Source organism: Aristolochia californica, unplaced genomic scaffold (genome assembly GCF_029961685.1).
Source record: "Aristolochia californica isolate CCGP_79_NKW_82.1479 unplaced genomic scaffold, dmAriCali1.0.hap1 SCAF_3, whole genome shotgun sequence".
NCBI classification, from domain to species: Eukaryota; Viridiplantae; Streptophyta; class Magnoliopsida; order Piperales; family Aristolochiaceae; genus Aristolochia; species Aristolochia californica.
In genome coordinates this window covers 46287602-46309522 of record NW_027181992.1, presented here as the reverse complement: position 1 = coordinate 46309522, position 21921 = coordinate 46287602, and the positions used below count along the sequence as shown (strand labels likewise).

Genomic DNA, 21921 nt, shown 5'->3' with positions numbered 1-21921 from the left:
AGATTTTGTAGATACAGTCAAGATCACGACCTCATTTTGTATCAGAGGTGATCAGTGGAGAAACAAAAAAATGTTGAATCATTAAGTGCATTTCAGCATCTCCAAATGACTATGTCTCACCAGAAACCAAAAACCATGTTGCATTCTTTCGGGTACAAACCACAGACCAGAAACCTTTTCTTCCTCTCCTTTCCTTTTTTCAGCACTTACAAGTTATTTTTGATTCATTGTCTACTTGTTATGAGTTTTGGATGGTTGGAAAGAGGAAAGGTAAAGACAATATGGATGAAACTACAAAGAGCGCATACAACACATGGATGTGCGACGAAGACAGTAAAATGCTTGATTTATTCATTGAACAAGTCAATTTGGGTTAACAAATTACCCAATGGAGTCTGGAAACATGAAGCTTTCAACGATTGTGTCTGTATGTTTAATTTGGACACAACGAACCAAAAGACACTTGAACAATTGAAAAACTGCATGTGGACTTGGAAAAAAATCTATTAGATCGTGAGTACATGCCCCAACACTAGCAGCTTTGGGTGGGATCCAACAACCCAGAAAGTCACCGCAAGTAAGACTGTGTGGCAAGATTACATAAAAGTTTGTAAATGTAACATAGTATAATGTTTTTTTCTTTACTAATCAGGATTTTAAGTATTTTAAAAGATAATTTTTCATATAGGCGCACAGAGAAGCCGATAAGTATAGGTGGGAAGGTTGTCCACTATATGAAAAAATTGGCTTTAATTGTTGGAGATTCTATTGTTGTGGGGACAACAAGTCAAATAAACGTTGAGTCAGAAGACAACATTCCAAAGACTGCAAATGGTCAATGCTTGAGGACATAGATGAAGATGATGCAATGAGGGAGATCCTTATTGAAACCAGTTGCACTAAAACCTTGAGGTATTAGTGAAGGCGCAACATGAATAAAAGAGGGATCGGCCCGATCGATATTAAATTTTCAACACTCCCCTGCACATTGCCATTTGTGGCTCGTGGAAACAAGTGGGAGCGAGACTCGAACTCGAGACCAACCTTGCTCTGATACCACATTGAAACCAGTTGCACTAAAACCACGAGATCAACCTTGCTCTGATACCATATTGAAACCAGTTGAACTGCCAACCTTGCTCCGATACCATATTGAAACCAGTTGTGCTAAAGCCTCGAGGTTTTAGTGCAACTGGTTTAAATATGGTATCAGAGCAAGGTAGGTCCCCAGTTCGAGTCTCGCTCCCACCTGTTTCCACGAGCCACAAATGGCAACGTGCGGGGGAGTAACCAGTTGCGCTAAAACCTCGAGGCATTAGCGAAGGCACAACATGAATATAAGAGGGATCGGCCTGGTCGATATTAAATTCTCAACAATTCTAATACCTAACGGTATAGATTCTCCAAATAAGGCTACTCTAATAAGCAAAACACCCAGAAATGTTGAGGGTAGAACTTCTGCTACTCGATGTAGGAAGAGATACGAACCATTAACTAAATATACTTATAGGGTCGTTGAGGCTATTAAAAATATCTCATCAACCCTTTTGCATATCTTTAGTCCCATACCTGTCGATGCACAACTTCCATGGTTCAAAGTTATCGAGGCATTACCTAATTTGCCCAAAGAAGTCAAATTTTGTGCCCTAGAGTTGTTCGACACCAAAGATAAAAAGGATATGTTTGTCAAGATGAAACAAGAAGATCAATATGATTGGCTGATGGCTAAATTTAATGCAATATAATAGACTTACACAGATGTTAATAGTTTTAACCTATATTTATGAGACACATTTGACTTTGTATGAATAACGTTGATTATTGAGTATTTTTGGTAAACAATAAATGTGTATGTAATATGAAAAAATATGGGTAGAAATTTAATGTGTTTTTTGTATGATGAAATGGTTGAAAATTATTATTGTTTATGTTCAATATGTAGATATTGAGACTTCTTTAATGGTGTAGGTTGTGTTAACATGTTCAGACATAAATAACTGAATGTGTTTTAACTATGTTTTTATTATTGAATGTCTAGTGTTGCAAGTACTCATAAATAATCTACCAAATAGGGAGAAAATATGTATTTGTATTGCAACTTACACAGTTATACTTGTCCTTGTCAATTCATACTTAAATTTTTATAATAGGCAAGTACAACATTCTTATCATGGGTGGTCCACAATATTTAAATAAAGCATTAGAAATATTGCATATTAAATTTCGAAAAGTGTATAGGATGAATCAAACTATTTTTCTCAAGTTGGCTAGAATCTTAAAAAATAGAGGACTCTTATTTGATACAAGGACAATATATGTGGAAGAATAGCTCGCATATTTTTGTATCATTGTTGGTCAACAACAATCGTACACTGTCACCTCAGAGATGTTTGAAAGATCAAATTGGACAATGAGTACGTATTTTAACAAGGTGTTAGATGTTATTATCAAACTACAATCTGATTACATCAAGGAACCTTCAAGACGTACTTATTCAAATATCTTGAACAGTGATATCTATTACCCATATTTTAAGGTAAATATAAAGTCGTTTGATGAATAATTTTCAGTTACTATCAAATATATGTTTGTATTAATGAATTTTTTTATTTGGATTGTATTGGTGCCATCGATGATACTCATATTAAAGCACATATCATGTGTGATCAACAAGCAAGATTCTGGAACAGGAAGGGTTTCCACTCACAGAACGTAATGGCAGTATGTACATTTGACATGCTATTCACATATATACTTGTTGGATGGGAGAGATAACAGTTGATTCACGTGTCAACATTAACCAAACGAGATAAAGGTAAATGTCACTTCTCTCTATATAGGCTATTTAATTTTATTATTTTTATTAGATTATAATATATATATATATATATATATATATATATATCTTATTGTAAGCAAATATTATTTGGTAGATGCTGGATATGCAAATCTTTCAGGGTTTTTAACTCCCTATCGAGGGACTCGTTATTACTTGCAATAATTTGGAGATAATGCTCCTCGGATGAAAGAGAATTATTTAACCGAATACACTTATCTTTACGGAACACTATTGAGCGTACATTTGGGGCTTTAAAAGCTCATTTCAAATATTAAAAGATGGTCCTCCTTTTGATTTTGATATCCAGATAAAAATTGTGATTGTTTGCAATATATTGCATAATTATATACGCATGGAACATTACAAGGATTTATTTGAAGATAAAGAAGATGATTCAAGTGATGATTGTGGTGGAGAACAATGTGAAAATAATAATTAAAATGAAAATGAAGACAGTAATATTAGTGATGATGTTGAGGATGATGTGGACACTCAAAGAAGTACTCATCAGGAATCTACAGTACAATCTGCAAGAGCATCGTATTTTTGAAATATATTAGCAATTTAAATGTGGCTAAATTATAGACTATTATGTTTTAATGCCATTAAATATTTTTTGTGTTGTATTTTGTATGTACAATTGTGGGTTTTTTATATTAAATAGGTGATTGAGTTATATTTGTATTATTTTTATTTTTATTATTACGATCTTTGTGCAGTACGTTGGGTCATGAATTTAAACAAATATAACTAAGTATATACATTAGTTTAAGAGTGAGAATTTAAACACTTTTAATATAATAATTGCATTAAGTTTTTGGATATTATAAAAGTAAGTATTTGTGTAAATATTTTACTTTTTATAAATTATGTTAATAAATTAATATTATTTTGATATTACTAATATGTATTAAGTTAATAACTATTTTATAATATCCTTTTTTATATAATTATTTTATATTTAAATATTACAAAATTACAATTCGATTACAGTTTTAATAATATAAAAGTAAGCATTTGTTTAATTGTTATATTTAATATATTTATTTATTAACTAATTTTAATTTAATTTTCTAAAAGTCAGATATATCAAAATATTTTATTTAATAAATAATCTATCTGCACTTTACACCGCACTTTCCATTATGTACACTAATACAAACAAGTACTTTACTCTTTCTCCTGCTCTAACCATTAAACAACCATCTGACATAGTCTAGAGATGCTCCATTGTTTTATTTATTTGTAAAATCCCAAAACTATCCCTTTCTTCGTGTTATTATACAAGTTCTATATTAATTTAATTTACTTATTTTAATTCATCTAATTAATTGAAGTTAAGTAAGAAGCAGAATTCCGAATTCCAAACTACTCCCACCGACCCATTTCCAACCAGACCAAACCCTCTTCGTCACCTTGAGCTTCTGGTTTCAAAGTTTCCGTTGATCCCTCCAAGTAGTTGCAGCAGGGGACGTCGCTCGTGAGACGGCGGAGTCAGTTCGTGCCGGCGGATGTCAAACACTTCATCAGCACCTCGCCCAATCTGTCTTCCTTGATCGCCATATAGACTTTCTCGTTATCTTCCCCGGGGCTCACCTTCTTGGCGCCACTCACAAGCTCCGTTCCTACTTCACTCCTTACGAAGCGATAGATGGGATATGTTCTGCACTTTTTGATCCTGTTCGCTATTGGGGATTCGCGGGCGTCGAATCCTTTTCCTCGCTCTACCTACCTCCTTTTCCAGTCTTCTCTTTAGTTCCTCTTCAAATATCGGTATCCGTTTGAACAACGCGTAGCCCTCCTGGCTGTTGGCCTTTTGTACTTTAAGTGCCCTCTCAATCAGAACTGCTCGCAACTGTTGCAGAAGGGAGTAGGAAGGATTGGTAGGATCGTCGAGATAAAGAAAACACGGGCTGGTGGTCGATGACCATCGAGAGATCCTTCTCGCAAAAATGCGCTTCCAGGAGGGTTCCGTCATCGTTGATGTGTTGACAACTATGTTATGAAAAACTGATGACAATAAAGAGACAGGTAATCACACGGCACAAAATTTTACGTGGTTCGGCAAATTATCAACGTCCATGGGAGCTGCAGAGGATTTTTATTTTTTCAATCAGAGGAATCACAATACAAATGGGACCAGTATCTTTCTTTACACCTTTTACACAACGTCGACCAGCAGAGACCCTTCTCTGCAGCGTTGACCAGAAACATCGGCAACGGCGTCGTCCAACAGTATCGGCAACGGCGTCATCTAGCAGTACCAGCAACGGCGTCGTTCTTCTCGAGCCTCGCTCTCTTTGCCGAGAAGAACGCTTCTCTCTTCCGGCAAAACCCTTCTCTACTCTGTCACTCTCTGTTTTTTGTTTTTTCACTGCTGCTCACTGTTTGTCCCGATTATTTAAAAAAAAATAGCATAGAGGGAAATTTTTTGTTTCCCTTGTGTGCAGTACATGCATTGAATATGGGATGGGAAATGTCCTCCATGCCGCCCCGTGGACCAGACTCCACATTACTCAACAATTCTCCCACTTGGAGACTGGTAGATCCACTGCATCGCCTTCTTCCTCAAACATGATATCCTCCACTACCTCTGCAACTCACTGCTCCTGTCTTCATGCTAGAAGACCAACTGAAGTTGAGCACAACTTCAGTTTCTCAAGTGTAACACCCTTTGTCAACATATCAGCGGGGTTCTTACTTCTACAAATTTTCTCAAGTACCAACTGTCCATCATCTAACAATGATCGTATAAAATGATACCTGATCTGAATGTGTTTTGTCCTAGAATGAAGTGTTGGGTTCTTGGCAAGGAATATGGCACTCTGACTATCGCTGTAGAGAGTGCCCTTCTGATTTTTCTTGCCCAATTCCTCCAAGAAGTCCTGTAGCCAGATCATCTCCTTTGCAGCTTCTGATACTGCATGTATTCAACTTCTGTGGTAGACAAATAAACTATTTTCTGTAGATTTGAACCCCATGAAACTGCAGTACCGCCCAGAGTGTAAACAAACCCTGTAGTACTTTTCTGCTATCAATATCTCCAGCTAGATCAGCATCAACATAGCCCCTCACCTCTAAGCTCTTTCCTGAGAAACACAAACACATATCTGAGGAGCCTTTTAAGTACATCAGAATCCACTTCACAGCTTCCCAATGTTATTTTATTGGGTTACTCATGTATCTACTCACAACTTTCACTGCATGGGCAATATCCGGTCTAGTGCAAACCATAGCATACATAAGTGAACCAATGGCTGAGGCATAAGGAACCTTACTCATGTAATCTAGTTTCTCCTCTGACTTAGGTGACTGATCCTTGCTGAGTCTGAAGTGACTACCCAAGGGTGTGCCAAATGGTTTGGCCTTATCCATATTGAACCTGCTGAGTTCCTTTTTCACATACTCAGCCTGTGAGAGTCTCAACGTGCCTCTGACTCTTATCTCTGACAATTCTCATACAGAGGATTTGCGTCGCAGCTCCCAAATCCTTCATTGCAAAGTGCTCTGACATCAGCTTCTTCAGATTATTGATCTCATCAATACTAGCCCCTGCAATAAGCATGTCATCCACATACAGTAACAAAATGATGTAAGAATTGTCAAAATACCTGACATAGCAATTGTGATCTGCCTGACATCTTATGTAACCTGCACTGGACATAAAGCTATCAAATTTCTTGTACCACTGTCTAGGAGCTTGCTTCAGGCCATACAAGCTCTTCTTCAGTCTGCAAACTGAACATTCCTTTCCCTGTACTGCAAACCCCTCAGGTTGGTGCATGTAGATGTTTTATTCAAGGTCTCCATGAAGAAAAGTTGTTTTCACATCTAACTGCTCAAGAAATAAATATTCAGTAGCAACCATAGACAGTACTAACCTGATGGTTGTGATCTTCACTACAGGAGAGAAAATCTCAGAGTAATCAATACCCTGCTTCTGCTGAAAGCCCTTTACAACAAGTCTAGTCTTGTACCTCTTACTGCCATCATGCTCAGTTTTCACCCGGTACACCCACTTGTTGTGCAATGCCTTCTTCCTGGTGGAAGTTCAGTCAACTTCCATGTCTAATTTTCTAACAAGGAATCTATCTCTTCCTTCATTTCCAACTCTCACTTGCTAGAATTTTCATCTTGCAAGGTTTCTTCATAACTCTGCGGTTCTCCACCATCTGTCAACATAATATAATTCAAAATAGGTGAGAAACGCTGTTGAGGCCGAATAGTCCTGACTGACCTACGAACTGTAGCTACAGGAGAAGACGGCTCTAGATCTGACTGAGGAATAATAGGAGTGGGTGCACTAGATCCACTCTCCCCGTCACTCGCATCTCTGCACTGCACTGTGGCCTCTGGTAGGTCATCCAAGACTACTGAGGAGCTGCTTCAGCAACCGTACTGGACTTGTCCTTGTATACAATCTTCTCATTGAAAATCACATTCCTGCTTCTTATAATCTTCCGACCCTGATCATCCCAGAAACGATAGCCAAATGCTTCGTCTCCATAGCCAATAAAATAACATTTTTTTGACTTGGCCCCAAGTTTACTACGAGCATCAGAATCAACAATAACATAAGAAAGACAACCAAAAAGTTTAAGATGAGAAAATATGACCTCTTTCCCGCTCCAGGCCTCCTCTAGCTATCCACAATCCAACGGAACTGATGGTTCTCTGTTGATCAAGTAAACTGCAGTACTGACTACATCTGCCCAGAAAGTAGGTGGTAATCCAGTGTGCAACCTCATGCTTCTAGCACACTCATTGATGGTTCTGTTCATATGTTCAGCAACTCAATTTTGCTGTGGTGTCCCAGGAATGGTCTTCTCCATTCTGATACCTTGAGCTGCACAATATTCTTTGAACCCGCCATCAATATACTCACCGCCATTATCAGACCTCAAACATTTCAGTTTCAAGTTTGTCTCTGTTTCAACCATGGCCTTCCAAATTTTGAACACATTGAATACCTCAGATTTATGCTTCAAAAAATAAACCCATACCTTCCTACTATGATCATCAATGAACGTGACATAGTAACGAGAACCTCCAAGGGATGCCACTAGGGAAGGTCCCCACACATCTGTGTGCACAAGGTCCAGTTTTTCTTTCTTCAGTGTTCTGCCACCCTTCAAAAAACTGAATTTCTTCTGTTTCCCCATAATGCAACTCTTGCACATACTGAGATCAACTAATTTCAGTTCTGGTAGCTTACCTCTGGACAACAGTTCTGTCATGCCCCTCTGACTCATATGGCCAAGCTTGCAATGCCATAAATCTATTGTGCTTTCTGCAACGGTAGTAGAAATAGTATTAATCAAACCAGTAGTCGAATAGAGTGTACCGATTTTCTTACCCCCAGCCAGTACCAATGCTCCTTTGGTGACCTTCCAGGTGTTATCTGATAACACCACTAAATGGCCATAGTCATCAAGCTACCCAACAAAAATGAGATTCTTCTTCAATTCAGGAATGTGCTTGACCTTTTGCAGGGTCCATTTGTTCTTGTTAGGGAGTGCAATGTCAATGTCTCCCATCCCCACCATGTTCAAGGCCTCTCCATCAGCCAGATATTCCTTCCCAAAGTCACCTGCAACATAGTTTGCATTATCTCCTGATGGTAGGATGTATGGAATGAAGCCCCTGAATCCAGTATCCAGTCATCAACTGGACTATGAACTGTAAGCAATAGTGCATCTTGTACTTCTTCAGTTACTGCATTTGCACTATCATTCTCGGTTTTCTTAGGGCTTTTACAGTTTCTCTTTAAGTGGCCAGTTTTGCCACAGCTCCAGCAAGTTACGTGCTAACCAGGCTTTGACTTACTCTTGCCCCTGTACTTTGACTTTGATATGTTTCTGTTTGAGTTCCTGTCATGTGATCTCCCTCGAGAATCAACATTCAATGTGGAACTCGAACCAGAAGTCTCGTCTGAATCCCTCCAGCGTACCTCCTGAACCAAAATCAAATTACGAATATCATCATATTTCAACTTTGATTTACTGACAGAATTACTCATGGCTTCCCAACTATTTGGCAATGAAGCCAATAGTATTAGTGCACATATCTCATCACCAAATTCAATTTCAACAGATGACAATTGATTTGTGATAGTATTAAAAGCATTCAGATGTTGTGCAACAGATGTACCTTCTACCATCTTCAAATTGAAAAACTTTTTCATCAAATAAACGTTTTATTCGCTGAAGGTTTTTCGTACATACCTGACAAAACCTCTAAGAGACCCATAGTCGTCTTCACCTTACTGACGTTGTGTGCAACGGATCTTGACAGGGTTAGACGAATAATCCCTAGAACCTGTCGATCCAATTGATTCCAATCGTCTTCCTCTATTTTTTCCGGTTTCTTCCCCAACAGTGGAAGATGGAGTTTCCTCCCATGGGGGTAGTCCTCTATCTGCATCCTCCAGAATCCATAGTCCTTGCCATCGAACTTTTCGATTCCCGATACCTTCACTTCGTCTCCAGCCATCATTTTTCCCTCAGCCGAACCTCTGGTCTGATACCAGTTGTTATGAAAAACCGATGACAATAAAGAGACAAGTAATCACTCGGCACAAAATTTTACGTGGTTCGGCAAATTGCCTACGTCCACGGGAGCTAGAGAGGATTTTTATTTCTTTAATCAGAGGAATCACAATACAAATGGGACCAATATCTTTCTTTGCACTATTTACATAGTGTCGACCAGTAGAGACCCTTCTCTTCAGCGTCGACCAGCAGAGCCCGTTGGAACCGTCGACCAGCATAGACCCTTCTCTGTAGCGTCGACCAGCAGAACCCGTCGGAACCATTGACCAGCAGAGACCCTTCTCTGCAGCATCGACCAGAAACACCGGCAACGACGTCGTCCAGCAGAACTAGCAACGGCGTCGTTCTTCTTGAACCTCGCTCACTCTGCCGAGAAGAACGCTTCTCTCTTCCGGCAAAACCCGTTTCCCTTGTGTGCAGTACACGCATTGAATATGGCATGGGAAATATCCTCCATGCGCCCCCCCCCCCCCCCGTGGACCAGATTCCACATTACTCAACAAACTATGTACTTGATAAACTCACTCATATGATCCTCCAGGTGTCTGAGATCCACAGCTTGACAAAGGGCGATCATGTAAGTGGCAGACATGAGCTTCAAGATCTCCACGGCCTTGCGGAGAGTAAACCCAGAGAATTCGCATCTTGGGTATGTTGTTCGGCACTTTGGACGTGGGTAGTGACGGGGTTTGCGAGGTACTGGAGTTCCGAGCAGTAGGCAGCCATGGCTATCACAGCCCCTTTGAGACCGTAATCCAATCTCAGGTCTGGCCGCTGAGATTCGAGGGAAGGCCGTTGCTGTAGTGCTCGCGGATGAGCTCGGAAAATTGAGCAAACATGAGCTTCCCGATTGCAGCCATTGCGATTCGCAGGTTATCCATAGGGGTCCCTTGCCTACGTGAATGGAGATTTTCCGGTCGACGTCTATCAGAGGATTGTCGTTGACATAATTGATCTCACGCCAAGCGAATTACCTCGATCTGGGGCCCCAGCCACTGCGGCGATGTCCACAGCGCATACCTATCCTGCTTCGGCTTCGTATATGGATCCCTCTCGTGCCTAATCTTCGCCTCCTTGATGTAATTGCTCTCGTCGAGCAGGAATTTCATGATCGCCGCCGCCTCGATCTGGCCCGGGTGGTGCTTCAGCTCGTGCGTCAGCGGGTACGCGAACTCCAGCTTCCCATGCGTCACCTCGCAGAACATCGCGGAGAGGATTTCGGTAGAAGGGCCAGCACGTAAGCGTTTTAATAGAGATGCTCAAGAACAGTTGAGAACAGACTAAGAAGTCTGAGCATAGTCATTTGGAAGTAATTAATTTATCTCTTTATTTTCTAACGGTGCAAGTAATTAATACATAATCATTTGGAAATAAACAGAATTCTATTTTTATTTCATTTATTTTAAAAAACATATCGAAGTTGGGTATGATGCAGATTTCCGATTTTCAAATGATCCATTTACATTTCCATGGTTCTACTCTACCAATCACAACCTTACTCTGCAATTTTTATTATCTTTTCCGGCGATGTCAATCCTCTCCTCGTTTCGACCTTGCAGTTTCTAAGTTTCCGGAGATCTCTCCCAGTTGTTGCAGCAGGGGACCTTGCCTGCTCGAACCAGCCACTGGGATTACAGTGAGCTGGCGAACTCAGTTCTTGCCGGTGGAAGGACCGGACGATGTCAAACATTTCATCAGCACCTCGCCAAGTCTGTCTTCCCCGATCGCCTCGTAAACTTTCTCGATATGTTCCCCGGGGCTCACCTTCTTCCCGCCACTCAGAAGCTCCGTTCCCACTTCATTCCTGACGAATCGATAAATGGGATATGTTCTGCACTTCTCGATCCTGTTCGCTATTGGGAATTCGCCGACGTCGAATCTCTCCCTTGCTCTGTGTACCTCCTGTTCCAGTCTTTCCTTCAATTCTTCTTCAAATATGGGTATCCGTTTGAACACCGCGTAGCCCTCCTCACGGTTGGACTTTTCTCCTTTTAGTGCCTTCTGAACCAGAACTTCTCGTAGTTGTTGCAGAAGTGAGTAGGAAGGATTGGTGGGATCGTCGAGGTAGGAAAACACGCTCTGGTGGTCGATCACCTTCGATAATTCCTTCTCGCAGAAACGGGCTTCCAGGAGGGATCCGTCGTCGTCAGAGTAAAGAGTCTTCCTTGATGTTTGGACGATTATCTTCTTAACGAACTCTCTCATGTTTTCCTCCAGGTGTCTGAGATCCACAGCTTGACAAAGCGCGACCATGTAAGTGGCAAACATGAGCTTCAAGATCTCAACGGCTTCGGCGCTCTTCCTTGCGGAGATCAAACCTAGAGAATTCACGTCTTGGTTGTGTTGTTCGGCACTTTGAACGTGGGTTGTGACGGGGTTTGCGAGGTACTGGAGTTCGGAGCAGTAGGCGGCCATGGCGATCTCTGCTCCTTTGAGACCGTAGTCCAAGCTCGGGTTGGGCCCGCCGCTGAGATTCGAGGGCAGCCCGTTGTTGTAGTAGTCGCAAACGAGCTCTGAAAACTGAGCAAACAAGAGCTTCCCGATCGCAGCCAAGGCGATTCGCAGGTTATCCATGGAGACGCCGATAGGGGTCCCTTGGAAATTCCCTCCATGAAGGGCGATATTCCGGTCGACGTCTATCAGAGGGTTGTCGTTGACAGAATTGATCTCGCGTTCGATCGAATGGGTCGCCGAGCGAATCACCTCGATCTGGGGCCCCAGCCATTGCGGCGACGTTCGCAGCGCGTACCTATCCTGCTTCGGCTTCGTCAATGGATCCCTCTCGTGCCTAATCTTCGCCTCCTTGATGTAATCGCTCTCGTCGAGCAAGAATTCCATGATCGCCGCCGCCTCGATCTGGCCCGGGTGGTGCTTAAGCTCGTGCGTCAACGGGTCCGTGAACTCCGGCTTCCCATGCATGACCTCGCAGAACATCGCGGAGAGGACCTCAGCGAGAAGGGCCAGCACGTTAGCGTCGTAACAGACGGTCGCCGCCACGGCGGAGCCCACCGCCGTCCCATTCACGAGCGCCAGCCCTTCTTTCGCCTGTAGCTCAAAAGGGCCGGCGATCCCCACCCGCTTCAACGCCTCTATGGAAGTAATCTCTTCTCCGTCTCTCGTCACCACTCTAGAATTATGACGGCCGGTGAGCAAGCCGGCAATGTAAGATAAAGGAACAAGATCGCCGGAAGCAGTAATCGTTCCCCTCAGGGGCAGCTTCGGAATCAAATTCTCGTTCATCAGCTTCGCCACGGCTTCCAGGATCTCCCACCTGATCCCGGAATAGCCTTGCATGAGAGTGTTTGTACGCACGAGCATGGCAGCCTTGGCGTAGCTCAGGGGGAGAGTCTCCTTCCCGACGACGCCTGCGTTAAGAAACCGTATCAGCTCCGTCTGGAGGTCAGCCGTCTTGTTGGTCCTCCTCTGAGAAGTCGACCCAAAGCCAGTGGTGACCCCATAAATATCAATCCCCCGAGCAATGTTGTCAGCCACCCAAGCAGCGCTACGAGATACCCGACCCTTCGCAGCCGCCACGTCCAACTCCACCGCGACCTCAGCCCGGCGGGAGATGGCAGCCACCTGGGTGACCGTCAGGGTAGTCCCCTCCAGCTGGACGTACTGTGAGTCCCGGAACTGGGACACCATGCGGCGAACCTCGTCCAAGTGGGTACCCTCAAGGGCGGCGGCAGCCTTCTTCCAGTGCGCGGGAGAGCAGGGAATAGAGAGGTCGGGGGAGGCCATGTCGTGATGGGAGGAAGGCGAGAAAGAGGACTGAAAACAGTTTATGGGAAATCTCGAAGATGATCGATCGTCTGCCGAGTGGATGCCGAAGGGTCGCCAATTTATAGGGGAGAGATGGTCGGTGCCCGCGTCAATGGTCAAGTCATCTATAGGGTTGGTCAGAGAGCAGAACGTGCGAAGTGGAAACCCAGCTTCGTGGCAGGCTTCCCAGTCAATCCCAGTCAAAGGGGCGTGCGTTCCTAACCAAGTCGACTAGATTTGAGATCCCCTAGGTTTTTCTCTTGACACAGTAAGGCTCAGTTAGACTTGAGTCCGGTCTCATAATGAAACCGGTCCCAATTGAAAATGAATCCTCGAGACTTAGGTGACGGTGACGGGAGCGACATATCTGCAAACGAGTGGTTCAGGAAGAGCCGAGCGTGAAACTCGTAGGGAGGAGATGGGGACGATTTAATTAGACTGGACTGAGTAAAAAAACGTAAACCACATCTTTGCATGGTCGTCTCCGAATTCACAGCGTTCACAAGATACCATTCTCTTCTGTTCGATCAAGAATTTGATTCCTCTTCTGCAAGTATCTTGGTGACCGTCATCTTCTTTCTTTGATTAACCTCCTTCCTGTTGCTCCCCGTTTCTGGTTCTTTAAAACTTCAAACAGGATTAGACATAAAGAAGGGAAACAGAGTTTCTCTGTCCCTTTACTGCTAATGTTTAAAGTCCGAGTCTACTGTCGAATTGAAAATTGACGGCCAGACCTTTGGTTGTCTCTACCCAGCAGGGGATCACCCTCCTTCCTTTTCCTCTGCCTTGATCGTTCTTTTTGCTTTTTGGTCTCTCGACTAGGATCGTCGCTTCTGTGTGTTTCATGCGGCTGTCGAATTTTAGAGTTTGCGGACTTTGTTCGTTGTGTTTCATGCGTTCACATTGAAGGAATCGTGAAGAGTATTGGCGTTTGCAGATTCGCTAGACAAATTTAGGCTATCAGGTGAAGATGATCCAGCATTCTCATGCATGTTTCAATCGTTCGGTTCAGTCTATTCTTCTCCTATTCTTCGTCTTTTGATTTTAACCACAATCAAGCACCATAACGTCATGTCGATGGCATGCTTGGCTAGAGAGATATTGACACGCCCTGAATATGAATCAGTAAATGACTGCTTCAGCACCCCAAGCATAGAATGATGCTAGAGTCTAATGCACCAAAATCGATCAAATAACAGGCAAGAGAACGGGGTTAACAGATATAATTTGAATCAAGACGAGCGAAAAAGGCCTCACAGCGTAAGATGAATTTTACGAGGAACTGAACATTTCAGCAATGGGTAGAGTTGAGATGAAGTCTTATGAGACTTCAGAGGCAAGAGTATCATACACGCGCTGGGACCAGTGTACTAGATAGTAAGAAAAACAAACCTGTCCACTCCCTATGAAAAGAAAATGAAAACTAGACAGTTAGCAGAACCCTCAATTACAGACAACCAACAACATCAGGGACGCGCTCTCTTGTTGCTGCAAGATGGACACTTGTACTGCTTGATATGCTCGGCCCTTGCGGGGGTGATTTTCACACATTTACCATGGAACCACTTCTCACATATATCACAACAGATCCAGAACTCGTCCGAGGCATAATTTTCACCACAAGCCCCACAAAGAGTCTCACCATGTTCATCCTCATCTTCATCCTCCAAACCATCATCTTCTTCTTTTTGTTGCATGGTTTTTGTGAACTTCGACTGAGAGTCGGAAACCCGCTGATGGCCATAGAACATAACAACATTACAGTAAGTAACTAACTTATTATCCTGTCAAGAGTACAAGATGACTCTACTGAAGCACAAAACTACAGCAAATAAATGCAACAAAGACAATAACACAAACAATTCATTACCACTTTGGAGTTGGGCTTGGATTTGTTGCTGCTGTGATTTGTGCCGGTCTTTTCCTTCACTTGCTTCTTTGCAGTTCCAGTCACAACCTCGAAGATTGATGGGAGTTCATTAATCATATTAAACAGCCGCCTCCTGAATATCATGCAGTAGCAAAAAAAAAATTATCATTTGTCCAAATGACATAAGAGGCATCAACCTGAGCTATGCCAAAAAACTCAGCTACTATCTGCATATTAAGAAGCACCTCAAACCCTTAACATTGGGATATACAACTGTTTAAACATTTTCCAGATTTTGCAACATTTCTTTTTTCAACCACCAGATTTTGAAATATATATCTCCCATATGAATTTAACTCAATTTACACAGGTTAATCACTACTTCTGTCACACCAAAACATCATCAATCACTCGTAACAAGATGAAAGTTCCAATGATCAAAAGCAATTAGCACACAAAACAAGTCCAGATCAACAACTCAGAAAAAAAATGATATCTTAAATACACAAAATCTATATAGAATCCATTGAGTTCTCCCTTGATTGTTAGACGAACCAGGATACCACTGCATGCTACACATAATATCAACATAGTATCGGGAGACCTATCAATTCATTGACTTGTACCAACAAAACTTAACAAAGAAAGGTCTTAAACAATTACCACTAAGCCAAATTCTTAGTGAGTAGTCCATGAAGATACAATACCCCCAGAGCGAGCAGCCACAGCCAGCCTTAGGCTGCCTCATGCAATTGCAGTTGCAGAATCACAAGTCAGCAGAGGGTAAAAATCCTCAACCCTAGTTCCAACTCTCTGAAAACCTTGACCAAAGTGAAAGATATAACAATATGAGGAAAGAAAGAAATAAGCTCAAAAATCCAGAGTATCTCCTCATTATACAAAATTCTGAGACAATTTAATCAAACAAAGAACTTGAAAATGCCCTATATTGACTTCATCTCCTCCCATATCAAACCAAAAAACAATATGACAAAATGAAAACAGTTAAAAGCAAAAAAGAAAAAATGAACTTTGAGAGTTTACATACAGGAAAACATCACTACTTTTAACTCCTCAAGATCAACATATACAGTAGACAAGCCAAAGAAAGGCAGGCTGAGCCAAAAAATATTAGGAATAGCCATCCAAAGGCAAACAAAAAAGACAAATAAGCCAGAGACAGCAAATATAAAGAATCAAGGTCATCCAAAAGAGATCATCCACTTGAAATGTCCAATAAAAAAGCAATCCAGGACGTGAGATTCCAGCATAGATGCCTTTATCTGAAACAAGTAATGATGACCATGGGTGTATCTCCACAGTGGATTTCTAGGATCACAAATGCCAGTTTGCTAATCCACCTTGTCAGTGAGCATCCTTATCATCAAGGAGTGATGAAGTTAAAAGAATCATTCAACCCAAGGGATCTAAATCACAGGTTACCATTTGCACTTACCAATATAAGGTTTCCCAAGAATTGAACTTGACAATTTTCAAAAATAAACTTAATCTGGAGATACTTTCATATGAGAAATAACTTCTATTGAAAAGCCTTAATTCTTGAGAATAGGTCACTCTCATTACAATACAGTAAAACAACCATGCAATCAATCCAACACTTCATCACAAACAACATGACACTCCATAACAGAGCCTGACCGAACTTTTAAGCTGTGCTCAAGATTCAAGCATTATCTCACTAGAATATAATAATGATCTACAATAATCTATAAATATGTTCTTATTGCGAATTTTAGTTCACCATCTGCACAATTTTTTGGAGATTAAAAACATGGTTTTCTCAAGTCCGATGTTCATCAAACATGCACTTCAATTAGGTACTTTACTTAGAACTACACTTAATATTTGTTTTTAAGACAAAATAAAGAGAATGAAGTGCTCTAAAAGGCTCAAGAAAAAGTAGCATGCCAGAAAAAATTAGACACATGCTAATGCACCTTTTCCTCTATGCAAGTTTTACTCACAGAAAAAATAATTTTTAATAAGATTTCCCAGCTTGTCGTGACCCTAATTTGTTTAATACTTTAATTTCTTCAACCCTAACCATTATGGTGATTTCAATTTTGCAAGTGCAGGAAGCATCAGTACATTGATAACAAGTACCTCAATATAAAACATACTTGAATATCCAGACAACAACCTTCCACCACTTCAACTAATATAGGAAACCCCAATTTTTAAACATTGTTACACCTAGCACTTCATCAATGGACCAGTATGAAAAAAAGCTATAGAAGTTGTCACAAGAAAAAAGTTGAAGTAGGTCACTAATGCAGGTTTGGAGAATAGAACATCTCACAAGAACAAGTTAGAATTTAGAACAAAGGAGAAAATAAAACCAATGAATATGGACATCAGCAGGGTCTAAACTAGAAAAAATTACTAATAATCCATCCTAGAGCTTGATAGACCAACCTAAACTCAAAATAAGATTCAAGACCAATAATAGTAGTTTTCATGCAAAATTTGTAGTGGGGATTGGGAGAGAGGTCAAGCTCTAACAAATTAAACAACTTTTGCTTCCTATCCATTTATAAGATAACCGAAAGCCCTCCACTTATTTATACTCTCTAAATTACATGAATACCCCTCCCCATCCACAAATGGGTTTATTAACTGTTGACAGAAACTAAAATACAACCATAAAAAAATGTTAGCAAGTAAAACTATATCAGTAGAAACCCTTCTTTTTAAGGAATAAATCATTGAGAAGCATCTTCTTATTACTATGAAGATCGTCCAGGTTGTACTCTTCAAGAATGTGTACCCAATTCTCTTCAAACCCCTCATAGTCACCCTACTGAAACCCTTTAACACACCAGATCTAACCAATTAGGTAAAGCAAGGGATGCATCAATCAACCTCAAAACTGGTAAGAAAAATAAGGTACTGTATATTGATGCAGAGGCCTTTTTCTTCTTTCCACTGTAAAATAAGGTTTAGGCCTGTAAAACTTCTGCAATGACTAACAGACATCTACTGCAAAATATACCAAGCTTCCTACACATTTTGTAGCACATAGTGGGGTCTTGATTTCAAGACTCATTAGTGTAAGGGGTTCAACAATCAAAAACGCTAGAGCAAGAGAGAGAGAGAGAGAAGAAGAAGAAGCAAGAAAGCACATAAAAGAAAAGAAAAGAAAAAATTATGTACTGTATATTCTCCTAAATTCTCAAATTTTAGGAGCACTGCAATAAAATTTTCCCACCTTAACCGACTTAGGCTTAATAAAATTTGTAAAATAGCAATAAGCACGCGTCAAACCTTGTGTGGTATAGGCAGGCACTTTAAACAGCTAACTTCCTCACACAAGGTATGCCGCACCAAATAGTCAAACCAAATTCGAAGTTTGGATAAGGTAAGCCTCCTGTGACCCATTAAAAAAATAAAAAAGAAAATGAACCACCCAACTCTTTCAGTGATTGTTTACTACTGAGATCAAGTAAGCACAAATAGAGAATCTCAAATAAGAAAAGCCTATACGTGAGTAATCTTGTTCACCTTTTCAACCTCCTCAATGTCCTACATAATGACTATATCCCCTTATCTTTGGATGGGTCCACCCATGAGATTTTACAATATGACCCCCTATTACATAGGATCAATGAGCTTGTCTAAATGCATGTGGTAAATATAAAAACTACTAGTAATCAAAAGATAAATTCAAGAATAGCTCTTTTCTATAAGAGTTGAAGAAAAGCATTCAAGAATAGTCAGTTACAAGTGTTGAGAAAAATGCTTTGCAGTCAAACTGCATCAATTCAAACTCTTGAAAGCCTTTTCTCGATTGTACTTTTTGCAGTATTTCCTGAAACTAAACATAGATTCTCTACAAAATTTCCAACCTATACCCTTTTAACATATAAATTACTACTTTCCACAGAATTTGAAAGAAAAGTTTGCAGTTTGGTAGCAAAGAAAAGTTCTTATCTTACTAAATAAATAGAAAATGAGATGCACACACAAAAAAAAAAAAAAACAATCCGATAAATAATTCATGTTATAACTTAAAATAACAACAAGAAAAATGAAAAAATATAAATACTGCTAAACATTCAGAAATGGGAAAAAGATCTCCACGTGAAATGGATAAGAAAATCACCTGTCATTCTTATCAAACCCAAATCTAGCTCCAAAATAAAAGGCCACAGCAAGTAACCAGGCATCGCTGTGGACAGCAACCAAAGACAACCAATCTTTTTCCTGCATACCATCTCGAGCAAAGTTGATGCCCAGTGCAGGTTCAGGGAGCTCAGGTGGAACCTCATCAGCAGGTAAATTTACTTCCCATTGCTCACTTGGAAAGCCATAGAGGCACAAATTTTCCTTTTCTGCAAAAAAAAAAAAAAAAAAGATATGTGATGTCACTAGTAAGTTGCCCAGCCATGAAGTTTATGTAACTAAGACAATATGTAGCATAAAATGCTATTAAATTGAAGCAACAAGAACAGCAGTAAGTGAAAGCAAACTTGAATCAACAAACAAAAAAGACAACTGCAAAACCAAAATGTACATCAGAATTATTAGTCCTGATGTCAACAACCAGTATAAGAAAGTCTCAAATTTTTAAATCTAACTGACTGAAAACACCAACACTTCAAAGAATGCCTGACCCAAGAGCAAGGAAGAAAACAGATAATCCGAAAACACTATCAAACTGTTCATTTTCCATTGAATAATCAATAAAAATGGTATACAAGCAACACTAGAATTCAAAACAGAACGCCATTAAGAAATTTAATGCCCATAATAAAACTTAAGACTTAGCAAAATAACAAAAGTAGTAACTAAATATTTCTATTAGCATACACAAATCAATGTCCTAAAATCTCAACTCACTACCATGACCAGAACAGACAATACCTTTCAGGCAGGCACTAATTCAATCACAGGTAAGTCAGATACTCAAAGTAATTTTAAAAAATACAACATAGTATTTCATGTAAAACTCCCAAGAAAGAACTTAAATATTTGAACCATCACTTAGCTACTCACGTACTAAAGTGGAGAGAATATTAAATTTAATATGAACACGTGGACATGAACCAAGGACTTAGAAGGTATAACTTTTTCATATACACTATTTGGAAGAGAAGGTGAAAATAAAAAGACAAAAGTAAAAGGCAAAATGTATAAATAAGTGGGCTAAACGGTAATGCTAAACACAAAAAGCATGTATTGTTCTGCACTCTACTATTGCTGGTCTAAAAGCATGGACACCAACCACGTCACTTTCCATCCATGAGAAGCAGCGATTAAACTCTGGGACTTCACGACATACTCTGAAGCATAATATTGAAAAGTATGGGAGGCATTTTAATTTTTCAAAAAATTAAAATAAGTAAAAAGAAAGAAGAACAAAAACAAGCAGAAGAAATAATTCGCATTTCGACAAAACCGAGGCAAAAGAAGACAACAAATTCGAGGAAACAGCTGGAAAAATCAACGAAGAGCACGCCTTAGGAGCTTAAGCCCTAACATCAAACAAAATAAGACCAAAACTTCGAACTATACTAGCTGGTCAACCACCATAACCACCGAACAAAAAAGACCATATGCCCAAACCGAAAACACCTTCCCAAAAGAAATTCCACTAGAACGGCGAACTTCACAGAACTTTAACATGCACAACGAAACCACAAGCCATAAACCCTAACCTGGATCGCACTGGTTGAAAAATTCCTCCACGTCTGCACAAAAACCAAAAGCAGAAACTACGTCAATTCCTCAAAATGCAGCAAAAAGGAAAAAACGAAGCTACAAATTCACCTTCACATAAAAAGTCAAAAAACGAAAAACAGCACCTGTAGTGAGGGCTTTAATCATTCCGGCTCTCCGGCCTTTAAAATCTCTGAAGACCTCCTCAACCGTCCGAGGATTGTACGGTCCGGATCCCGCGTCCATCGCTCACAACTCCCAACCTGCCGCGAGAGACAAAAACAAACAGAACGGGCACGAAGAAACGGAGGAGGACGGTATAGATGCAGAGAGAGCACGGGAGCAGAATCCCTCAGAAGCGAGAGAAAAAAAATGCAGAGAGTTGAGAGAGCGGACTGCGTTTTGTGTTCGGAAAGGAGGGAAACACGAAAGAAAAATATTTGACCCCTCTCCCTCTCTCAGACGAGCGGGCTGAGCAGTTTCGGAGCACGAAAAAAGAAAACCGGAGGAAAAAACGACATTCGCTTGGCGGATTTGAAGCGGATTGTTGTAGACGGTTTAACTGGATTTGAGACAGGGGGGACGCGTCCGGGAACGGATTATCCAAGTACAGGTAAACGCTAAAGAACACCGCGAGTTGATTGGACGGAGATGCGATCATCCGCGCGCTCATGCGAGAAGCGCCAGAGCGGGCCCACCGGCGTCACATCACCCCGATCCGAGTCTGCTACAAAAATCGAAGAGGGGGTTTGAATTTCGGGATTTCGGATTCGATTCGAAATTTGGCGGTTACTTTTATAGAAATGTCCGTGAAATTTCACACAATGACGGTACTGTCCCTTGGCTCGAAAGACAAGGCGATGCTTCAAAATCCGTTGGTCGCTGGTCAGGGATGTCACTGTCTTTTCAGTGATATGACGAAAACACCCCTGTCATGCGACGGGGATCAGCTGATCTTGGCTGAAACGAACAAAGCTGTGAGATCGATGTTTGGCCCACTTCTGTTTCTCGATGTCATTGGCGTTCGGTTTGAAGGATTTCGGGTCTCGGGTTTCTCAAGCGGAGTTGGGTTCGACTCAGGGGCGGACTCGGAGCATGTTCTCATCTGAGACTTTGACTGGGCATGATTTACCTTAACGGACTCGTATCAGATACGTGCGGAACTGGTACGATATGTATCAGCTAGTAAAACTTTGAAAGAAGAAAAAAAATCCAATCAA

General features: G+C 40.8%; 2 protein-coding genes and 1 pseudogene across 2 annotated transcripts; all 3 read right to left on the bottom strand.

The window, feature by feature from the left end:
• Positions 1-4333: 4333 nt before the first annotated feature.
• On the bottom strand, positions 4334-10803 carry LOC137959632 (phenylalanine ammonia-lyase-like; annotated as a pseudogene).
• Positions 10804-10885: 82 nt separating this feature from the next.
• LOC137959631 (phenylalanine ammonia-lyase 2-like) lies at positions 10886-13131 on the bottom strand. Its single transcript, XM_068806986.1, is given in 2 exon segments — positions 10886-11046; positions 11049-13131. Coding segments are annotated over 2 exon segments (2244 nt in total).
• Positions 13132-14362: 1231 nt separating this feature from the next.
• Positions 14363-21282, bottom strand: LOC137958587 (PHD finger protein ALFIN-LIKE 4-like). The gene is made up of 5 exons (XM_068805652.1): positions 20848-21282; positions 20701-20733; positions 19146-19374; positions 15023-15155; positions 14363-14885 (listed from the first exon to the last, which is right to left on the bottom strand). The coding sequence occupies exons 1-5, from the start codon at positions 20945-20947 to the stop codon at positions 14619-14621; spliced, it is 762 nt and encodes a 253-aa protein (XP_068661753.1). The 5' UTR covers positions 20948-21282; the 3' UTR covers positions 14363-14618.
• Positions 21283-21921: the final 639 nt, after the last annotated feature.